This window comes from Cynoglossus semilaevis, chromosome 2, assembly GCF_000523025.1.
Source record: "Cynoglossus semilaevis isolate Cse_v1.0 chromosome 2, Cse_v1.0, whole genome shotgun sequence".
In the NCBI taxonomy this organism is placed as follows: Eukaryota; Metazoa; Chordata; class Actinopteri; order Pleuronectiformes; family Cynoglossidae; genus Cynoglossus; species Cynoglossus semilaevis.
This window is the reverse complement of record NC_024308.1, coordinates 19,392,763-19,402,407: the sequence shown is the minus strand read 5'-3', so window position 1 is coordinate 19,402,407 and position 9,645 is coordinate 19,392,763. Positions and strand designations below refer to the sequence as shown.

Below are 9,645 nucleotides of genomic sequence, written 5' to 3'. Positions count from 1 at the left end.
ATAGATAGATAGATGGATAGATGGATAGATAGATAGATAGATAGATAGATAGATAGATAGATAGATAGATAGATAGATATACAGATAGATAGATAGATGGATAGATAGATAGATAGATAGATAGATAGATAGATAGATAGATAGATAGATAGATATACAGATAGATAGATAGATGGATAGATAGATAGATAGATAGATAGATAGATAGATAGATAGATAGATAGACAGATAGACAGATAGGTAGAATGAACAAAAACAAACCTTTATGAACCTCGTCATTTAAAACCGTTCGAATGAAATAATAATAATTTCCCAAAGTAGACCAAATGATCTGCCACAATGGTTAAATAACACTACCCTAGAAGTAGTTAAAAGACAGCAATGACTGTAGACATCTTAAAGAGAAAAAAAAAAGCTTTTTCTAAATTATTATTGTTCATCTACTACTTCATCCTGTTTCACGATATTTGATGATAACAACGAAAACGAAAACTCTGGCACACGATAGTTAAGAAAATAAGGTAACCTGCAAATTGTGCGTAAGTGTGTAATATCATTTGCATAATTGGCACAGTAAGTGAGTTGACCTTAAACCTCCATCTCTGGAATGAGTGATGGAGACCATGCGAGATGGTGCTAAAATTGGGAACAATAACAATGGCTCCTGGGTTTTGATTAATCTACAGTTGCAAATGAGCAGTGTCGGGCACATTATTTTGAAAAAGTCATTTTAGTTATAGTTACCAGTTACTACTCCCAAAACGTAACTGAGTTAGTAATTGAGTTACTCCACTATAGAAGTAACTAGTTACCAGTGAAAGTAACTATTGTATTGAGTAGAAAAGCAAAGACCGGGACCTGAACAGAGGTTTTAATTTATTGCACATCAACTGTTTTCTTCTTACCAAAACATAAACATTTTAAGAATATGAGTATGTATGAATAGGTGTTTTTAACTCACTGTGGTGTAAATTAAATGAATCAAGCTTTTACAACTTAAGACAACTGGTGGACATACAGTGCTCGCATGACGGACCGGCTCCTCCTCTCTTAGATATTTTGCCTATGAGAACTATGAAGGAGTCTGAATCAACTGTTGACATCAGTGATGTCTGGTGAGGTTCATGGCTGGTGAGGCACTGACTCCTCTGGAGTCAGATTTACAATTTTAAGAGCTAAAAAACAGCATCTTATTTCACTATTCATCCAACAGCATGCACCTGGTAATGCTTCATATCCATCAGCATTCCTCTTTTAAAGACACTTTATACCAACACAAATACGTATATATCACAGGAACATATTTGTCCTACAAAGGACGTTTCCATCCATCCATCCAAATGGACAGAGCGCCCTTCTTGTGTCTAAGCAATTCATATTTACTGTAAACAAATTAAACTATAGAGATGAGGGCAGCACAAATTTAATTTTTTAAACGCCCCCTTGAGGTCAGGCAACGTACTGCCTACCTCCCTTACTTTTCTCTGTAGTCATCATATTTATTTCATGCATCATTAAATTGGAGTTGTTCACACCGGACGTGGACAAACTCTTTGCTCTGGGACATAATGTACACTGAACATGTACATTTTTACCGTTTACATCAATGCAGTTAAAGCAGTGCCTGTATTTACACCTCGAAAACATCGATGCAGTGCCTGTATTTACACCTCGAAAACGCCTTCTTCCCCTTTTGACTCCGAACTCGCCATTTCTGAAAGTTTATGTGTATTATCATTACCTGCTCAGAACTTCTTGTCTCTTGATCCCATTTCGTCTGTTTGCATTTTTAAGCTCTACTTAAGAACCATTTTAAAATCCAACAGTGCAGAATGTAAATTCTTGTAATTTATTAACTGGCGTTAAGATTTTGATCAGAAGTGTATATATACACGCACACACATACAGTATCGTACCAAGAATGTCAAAGCTGGAATTGCTAGGCACGAGAAGAAGGAGAACACAAGCAGGAAAATGATTGATGCCTTGTTCACATTTTAGTTTTTACGTCTTTAAGCACACTGCAGATCACAGACTTGGCAGCCTTTAAATTTTTAAATTTAAATTTTCCAGTTTTTTAGAATGTTTCCTGCTGCTTCAAGGGTACTGTCTTGCTGTTGATGACAAAAAAACCCCCAAAAAAAACAAAAAAACAAGAGGTTACGATTTTCTTCGCCGCAGAAAACGGAGATAGATGATATTGAATATTTAATTACCTTGATGAAGCAGAGGCGTATGTATTTCTCAAAATGCTTTTTGGAATCGTCTCCAACAAAGGCTGTAACTGGGATTGCTGCAAGTTTCTAAGTAGATTCGAAACAACAACAAAAGTTAGGAAAACAACAAACACCGAGAGAATACATGTATTGAAAGCAATGCATTTCTGATAACCTTTTCTTTAATCATCCACTTCACAAACTTGTAGTCATAGCTTTCATCTTCAACCATGTGGGACAGGTCCTGATCTGCGAGCAGCACAGGAAAATTAAAAACAAGTTTTGGAAAAAAAAAACTTTTAAAATTAGTCACCAATGCAGACAAATAGTGCCGGTTTAAAAAAAAAAAAAACTTTTAGAAGAGTTGATGGAAAAAAAGCAGAAGAAATTATGTTGGTACATTTCTTTGAATAATTCCTCTAACCCAGGTGTGCGCAAACTTTTTGACTCAATGTCAGGAGCAGATAGCTGGAGCGTTTTTATGATCAAAAACAAATGACACGTAAAAGTCAGTCGGTAAATGCTAAATTGCTTTTAGTCTTTTCTATGCCATCTTTTGGGGAAACGTTGGCATTGCAGGGGAAAGGCAGAAATCTGACAAAAACAGAAATGAATAACACAATAAGGACAAGTTTGGTGGGCCGGATTAAAAAGCCAAATGGACCGCATACCCCGGGCCGTAGTTTCCCTATAACCTGTTCAACTTAATAAAAGCCAGGCCACCAATCCCTATCAATGAGGGCTATATTCCTGTAGAATGGGTGGTGGGTGGGGTCACTGTTTATACTGGGATTTATGAAATTCAAGTTTTTAATTTTGTCTACATATTTTTATTGTTTGATGCAGGATTCCCGCTCTACTCGGGCATATAATTGTGGGCCTCTACTATGTAATTTTTCCTGTTTTGCAGAGGGACTTGGAACGCAACTACCGCGATATGATAGCTATCAGGATATATATATATCATATGTATATATTAGCACACAAAAAGTGTTTTTTTTTTTCTCCTACGGCTCTTTTGCCCATTTCGGAACTTACTTAGAGATGTCACATCAACCAGCATGAAGTAGCCTCCTTCTGGGATGACTGGGGTCATGCCAGCCGCCTGGACAATATTGGCCAAGCGGTCCCTCTTCTCTTGTAGTTCATCTGCCAGAGACGTGAAGTAGCACTCGGGTTGACCCATCAGATCGAAGTTTAGGAGTAAACCTTGTGCGACGGCTTCCTGTACGTAGCGAAGCAGACTCAAAAGTAAAAGGGTATTTAATTATTTTTGGCTCTTTCTTACAAATCTGGAGACATTTTGCAAACTCGCCTGTAATGGTGTTGCACAGGTATAAAGGGTATTCTGCATGACGGTCTGAAGATGCTTCACCAAGTGCTCTGGACCAATTGACCAACCAAGCTGAAAAAAAAAAAAAAAAAAAAAAGAAAACCAATAGTCAAGTGTTTTGTTTTTTATGTTGTTGTGTCAACAACATCAAGTTACCTCACTAACGCTAAACCACTGGAAATACACTAATTTTTTTTTTTTTTTTTTAATATATTCAAATTATTTACCTTCCATCCAGTCACACTGAACGTTTTCCCTGCGCTGCTTATGGTGATTGTTCTGTCCCACATTTCAGGCAAAGTGGCTTAAAAAAAAACAAAAAAAAACAACAACAACAGTCAGAAATACAGATTTTTACACTGCTCACATTTTCATTATGATCACATTGTCAGATCGCATTGCCTTTGCAGCAAGAAGGTCACTGGTTTGCACCTTTGGAAAAACATGTTGGGAATCGTTTGGCCCTAACATGAAACTGCCTTTTATTTCTCTTTTTTTTATATAAATACTGTACATTACAATGACTTAAGTGGCGACAGTCCAGTTACCCAGCTTTTCAAAAGTCTTTAACTTTGTGCTGGAGATTGTGATCAGTCAGTAATGGAGGTGTGAGACTGACACTCATTTTCATGGCTTTGATCTGTGTTCTGACTATCTACTTATTCTTAGTCTTATTTTGTTCATTTCCAATGGGTTTGTGTTGAAAGTTTGTTGACAATAACGTCAAAAGTCCAAGTAGGGATGTGACCTTCTTTCTTTTTTTACAGCAGCTTAATATATTCACACACACTCCTTGAGAGCTACCATGTTATAGAGTAGTGTGTGGTTGTTCAATTACCGGTTTAAATAATTAAACAAGTCAAACCTGTATCTGTATCAAAACTTCACACAAAAATATGTCTATAGTACTGTGGTGAGAGAGAGAGAGAGAGAGAGTCGCACCAGCCAAAATATGCATAATGAAAAGAAATGAAAAAAAAAAAACCAACAACTTATAAATAAGTCGCTCTGGAGTATAAGTCACAACGGTGTCCTCTAGTGGCTGCCAGTGTGCAAATAACGAACATGTACATTTTCAGTGGTACAGGAATAGCAGATACTGGTACACACGCCTAGAGTGCCCTCTAGCGGCTGTCAGCGTAAAATTAGCAAATGTGTGAAATATATATATATACTGTATATACATATATACATATATATATATATTAAAAATCCAGCCAAAGGATGCAAAAAAAAGTGCGATTTATAGTCCAGAAAATATGGTAGTTAAGCTGATGTCTGACCAATTTTTATGTGTTGGTGACCCTTGTACGTGATCCACTCATAAACCTCGTCGCTGAAGCACAGAACGTCGTGTTCAATGCAGAGGTTAGCAATCGTCTGCAGTTCATCTCTTGTAAAAACCTGCAGGAAAAGACGCACTATAAGTGCACCACAGAGATCACAGCTTCTTCATCCATACAGTAAAAAATTTCCAGCTCTTAATGACAATGAAAGTAACCATCACATATTCTTGCCTTCCCAAGTGGATTGTTGGGGTTGTTGATTATGATGGCCTTCGTCTTGGAGTTGAATTTACTAGAGAGCTCATCCGGGTCAAGTTTCCAGTCAGCACTTGTGATGAATTGTTTTTTGGACTATAGTATAAAGTATAAAGTATAAAGTTTACAAGGACAGGGAATTTGTACATTCAGCATTTTATGCTTTAATTGCAGCTCGAAAATGAACTTACACAACGCAGTGGTATCAACACAGGCTTGGCTCCAGCCATTCGAACCATGGGGACGTAGCAATCAAAAAAGGGCTCTATGATGATCACCTGGATTAGGAAACATCACACAGTGGTGCTAATGTGAAACATTGAACGACAATGATCAAACAGAATGTTCATACAGGAGGGATACCTTTTAAGAACATATCAATAAATCTGATAATAACTCACTGATGTGGGAAACATTGCAACCGGTTAAGATTTGAGTTTAGTGATTATATAGCAGAGGCAAATACATGAATTGGAAAAGATTAACTTTGAAAAGAAAACTTGCAGAAAGCATTCAGCAAAAGCAAAACATGGCGAGGATATGTACATCCTCCTCGACAAAAGTGTGTCCTTTTTTTTTTGTCCTGATTGTGAATAACAATGTTGCTCTGTTTGTGGTGACGTACTGTATTTTGTCCTTTGGATGAACCAGTCTTTGACTTAGGGTGTTGGTGGATTTAAATTATACAGGTGCTTGGTGCTGGTTAAACATTCTTTCAGAGGTCCGGCCTGTTTTCCTCTCTGTTTTTCTGATTGATTTCTACTAGAGCTTGTGCTTGGTTTTGGTTTGACCCTTGGTTTGGTTCCAATATATGGCATAGACAAATGTACTGTGTATATATATATGTATATATATATAGTATACGTAGTTGTCTTACACACCTACTGTACATCTGTCTTTTTGATGTACTATAGTATGTTCTTCAGGCTGGGACACAAAGTACGAAGTACACCGCAGAACATTTCACCCACAATTCTACTGTTGCCTGGCCTTTTGACATTCTTTTTCTAAAATTATTTTATGCTAATGATGTTTTAGACGTTTAACCACACACACAACTGGAGACTGAAGACAGACCTACTGCTTCTGAACTTTGCTTCAATTATTTCGTAGCTGTCGTAGCAGACAAAGTAAAGTAAGTGTGATTTTGTCCTCTCGGAAAAAAAAAAAACTGGTTTATGCAGTGGCCCTTTACTATGTAAAGACAAAAGTACAGAAGACATGCCTTCTCTAAACTCTTTTTGTTCAAGTATCGACTGTCCAAGAAATAATATTGTCAATTTTATCACTGCGACAGAACAGTTATTTGCAAGAGAGACCAGAAAAAGTGTGTTGGATATTTACCTCGTCTCCTTCTTCCACCAACGCTTGTATGGTACTGAACAAGGAACCATAACCTCCGACTGTGACCAGGATTTCGTTCAAAGGGTCAATAGGACGTCCATACACTTTTCCATAGACCTGAGATAGAGCCTTCACCAGGGAGGGATGACCCTAAACACCAAGAAAACACAGCAGGTCATACTCCTCTGATTGCTGATAGACCAAAACTAGTAGTTTTATATTACTTTTTTTTTTGGTTGGAGTTACTGTATGTTTTATCATTTATCAGATTGTCATATACAAACAAAAACTCATTCTAATGTTTAAGCCAAGCCAGTTTATCATTTTTTTTTAAATAAAGACATGTACAGAAATGTACTCTGAATGACCTTGTTTTTTTAATGCTCTGTAGCAGTAAATATCAATTGGAGGCTTGCGGGCCAACCTAACCATCTAATCTGGCCTGGGACTGGATTCCAAAAAAACAAAGCAAAACAAAAAAAAAAAAATCAAATAATAATGTTAGACAAAAATGTGATTTTTATTTCATTTTATGTCCAGCCTCAAAAGAGTCTCTCTCTCTCTTTTTATCATCTAAATCGAGTGCTCCCTCCCAGTCCTTCTCCTACGCTTAGTCGCCCCAACTCGGTCTTGGTCGCTCTATTAATGACAATAGGCTATGGTCCACATCAGGGGTGTCAAACATATGGCCTGTGCTAGGGGGTTCAAAAACACAAACACTTCATGTTCAGGATATTAGTAAATTTATATTTCATTAAATATGAAGATTTAACCAACATGCTTGTACTTTCTTCTTTGCATGAAAACAAAGGGGAAAACATGGACTTATTGCTATTTATAGACAATTATGTTGTGATTGTACTGTATCTAATTAGGCTGTGTGCAGCCCCTGAGCCAAAATGAGTTACATTTTTCCGCTAATGTCATTTTGATTATGGCACTGTCACCACCGCACAGCTTGGTTGGTGGTTGCTCTACAATAAAAAAATAAAACGAAAACAAAGGGGAATCACGTTCCATGTCTCTCTCTCTCTCACTCACTCAGTGTGTATCCTGGTAAATATATGTCACTTATTTATGGTGGTGACAGACAGGTGGGAACAGCAGTTGTGAATGGAGGGAAAAAAAGGTGCAGCAGAGAAGGAGGAACAGAAAAAAAAAAAAACAGTAAATGGTGATTGGCTCAAATGTGTAATCGATAGCCAGTAAGCTGTTGAATAACTTGCCTACCTGCTTTTTAGGCAGAATGGGCAGGTGTTCAATTCTTCATTCTTTGTACTATTGTTCTTTCATTTTCGCAGTACTAAAGACCTGTACTTAAATGCGGATGTTCTCTAGAAATGTACGTCACTGTATGTCAGAGAGTGCTTATTAGCCAAGTGTTCCGTCTCATCAATTTTGCCACTTGAATAGTACCTTATAAAGCGTCTATTCCATTTAATTGTCGAATATTATAGTTGTAGTTGCTGTAGAAAATGTAATCATTGACTCATTGGTCTTACAAAGCCTCTGGTGTACTGGTTCATCTTGTCCACTGAAGCAGCTTTTGCCAAACCTTCTTTGATATAAGAAGGTGGGGGGATGTCCGGGTAGCCCTGGCCAAGGTTGACAATGGATGGATCAGCTGCCACGGAAGTAAACGCCACCCTGAGTCAAAAAAGACAAACGTTGCTGACACAGCACAGAAGAAACAGACAACGCACAACAAGAAAACCCTTACAAAGTACCGTAAACGCACGCATAGTGTGTTCAATTTGTTACAACGTTTTTTGGTAGTTTCTGGTACTCATACCAAATTTTTGACAATATTTTCCAATATCAAAATTGACACTGTTTGATTTTTTTAACCAAAAAACACGTGACATCTTACATTATTACCTAAATAGTTTCATTCCTACCATTAAGGGACAAACCTCGCTATATCGCGGGTCTCTTTTCGCTCCCTCAGTACATTGCAGATTTTTTTTTTTAATCCAATATTGCAAAAAAATGAACTAAAAGACATTATAAAAATTATAAAATAACATTATAAAATAATACATTTTTGGCTTTAAAAATGTGGATTCTCTTTTTGAAAGGCTAAAGAAATATAAAAAAAATGATCTATGCTACTCACCAAACATTCTTGTACACAGCATACTATTGGCTAATTCAGCATGCTCTTCTGTTCCTCGTGCTGATTGGCTCATGCGTCGTAACATCTATAGCACTATAAAATTCAACATGAATGTAAGAGCCACATGAATCCGGGCAAAGAGCTCCCAAGCCGCAAGTTGGCCATGCCTGTAATATAGGAAAGGCTAAAGAAATATATAAAAAAAAGATCTATGCTACTCACCAAACATTCTTGTCAAGTCCTTCTATTCTTTTGGCGTTAGTATGCCGAGATGCCATCATGCACTTTAAGACAAAACCAAAATACACACCAGTAAATTACCATGGAAGTAATTTTTTAAAGTGTACAGAAGTAGCCAAGTTGTAAATCGAACTACGTGCCGGTGACCCTTTCATCTACTGTTCTACAACTACTTTTCTCCCACTCCGACTAGCGCTAAGATCTAGCATGCTTTTGACAGAGTACAGAAAAACACTCGATCATCAACTTGTTGTAAACCAAGCGAAAACAAAAGGCAAGTTCTGCACTAGTGCTAACACAGCAAAGCAAACCCACTCAGAAGTTATTTTCAAAAAAAGAAAACGTTATCAACATGATGTGACAGATGTTTCAGGTCTGAGCTACTCTGAGCTATACACTGGTTCATTTGACATCCACCTTAATTGTGGCCAGGGATACTTTGAAAAAGGGAACCCCAATTTTCTAACTATTAACTAAGAATTAACTGAACTGGGTAAATTAAAGGCAGATTAAAAACACACCTGTCAACCTGTAAGTAAAGCATTAAAAAGTCTCTCAGTCTACTAATATCTAAAATCAGCAAACACATCCAACACATAGCTTACCACCAAAAGGTTTCCTTTTACAGTACTTACCTGTGATACCCAAAAACTTCTCTTGCAGATTACATTAAGTGATTGAAATGCTAATCTAGTGCAACTCAAGAGTTGTGCTGTGTTCATGCTGCAAGAGAAAAATTTAAACTGTCAGGTATGATTATTGCATCATGTATCACGTGCTATACTACATATATATATATATATATATATATATATATATATATATACATATATACAGTATATACATATATATATA

At 36.9% G+C, this 9,645-nt stretch overlaps 1 protein-coding gene across 4 annotated transcripts in view; it reads right to left on the bottom strand.

The window, feature by feature from the left end:
* Nucleotides 1-856: 856 nt before the first annotated feature.
* The window catches only part of LOC103376809 (kynurenine--oxoglutarate transaminase 3), a 10,146-nt gene continuing 1,357 nt past the window's right edge, over nt 857-9,645 (bottom strand). For 2 of the 4 annotated variants that reach the window (XM_025054090.1, XM_008307325.3), the window contains exons 2-15: nt 9,426-9,513; nt 8,773-8,834; nt 7,937-8,081; nt 6,435-6,584; nt 5,282-5,368; nt 5,067-5,186; nt 4,833-4,953; nt 3,777-3,853; nt 3,532-3,621; nt 3,255-3,441; nt 2,392-2,465; nt 2,217-2,303; nt 1,671-2,114; nt 857-1,636 (exon numbers count right to left, since the gene is read on the bottom strand). In XM_025054090.1, coding sequence (XP_024909858.1) covers nt 2,061-2,114; nt 2,217-2,303; nt 2,392-2,465; nt 3,255-3,441; nt 3,532-3,621; nt 3,777-3,853; nt 4,833-4,953; nt 5,067-5,186; nt 5,282-5,368; nt 6,435-6,584; nt 7,937-8,081; nt 8,773-8,834; nt 9,426-9,512 — 1,341 coding nt within the window. In that variant the 5' untranslated portion in view covers nt 9,513 and the 3' untranslated portion in view covers nt 857-1,636; nt 1,671-2,060. The remainder of the gene's footprint in view (nt 1,637-1,670; nt 2,115-2,216; nt 2,304-2,391; nt 2,466-3,254; nt 3,442-3,531; nt 3,622-3,776; nt 3,854-4,832; nt 4,954-5,066; nt 5,187-5,281; nt 5,369-6,434; nt 6,585-7,936; nt 8,082-8,772; nt 8,835-9,425; nt 9,514-9,645) is intronic. The other 2 variants (XM_025054091.1, XM_025054092.1) reach the window with 1 other exon arrangement.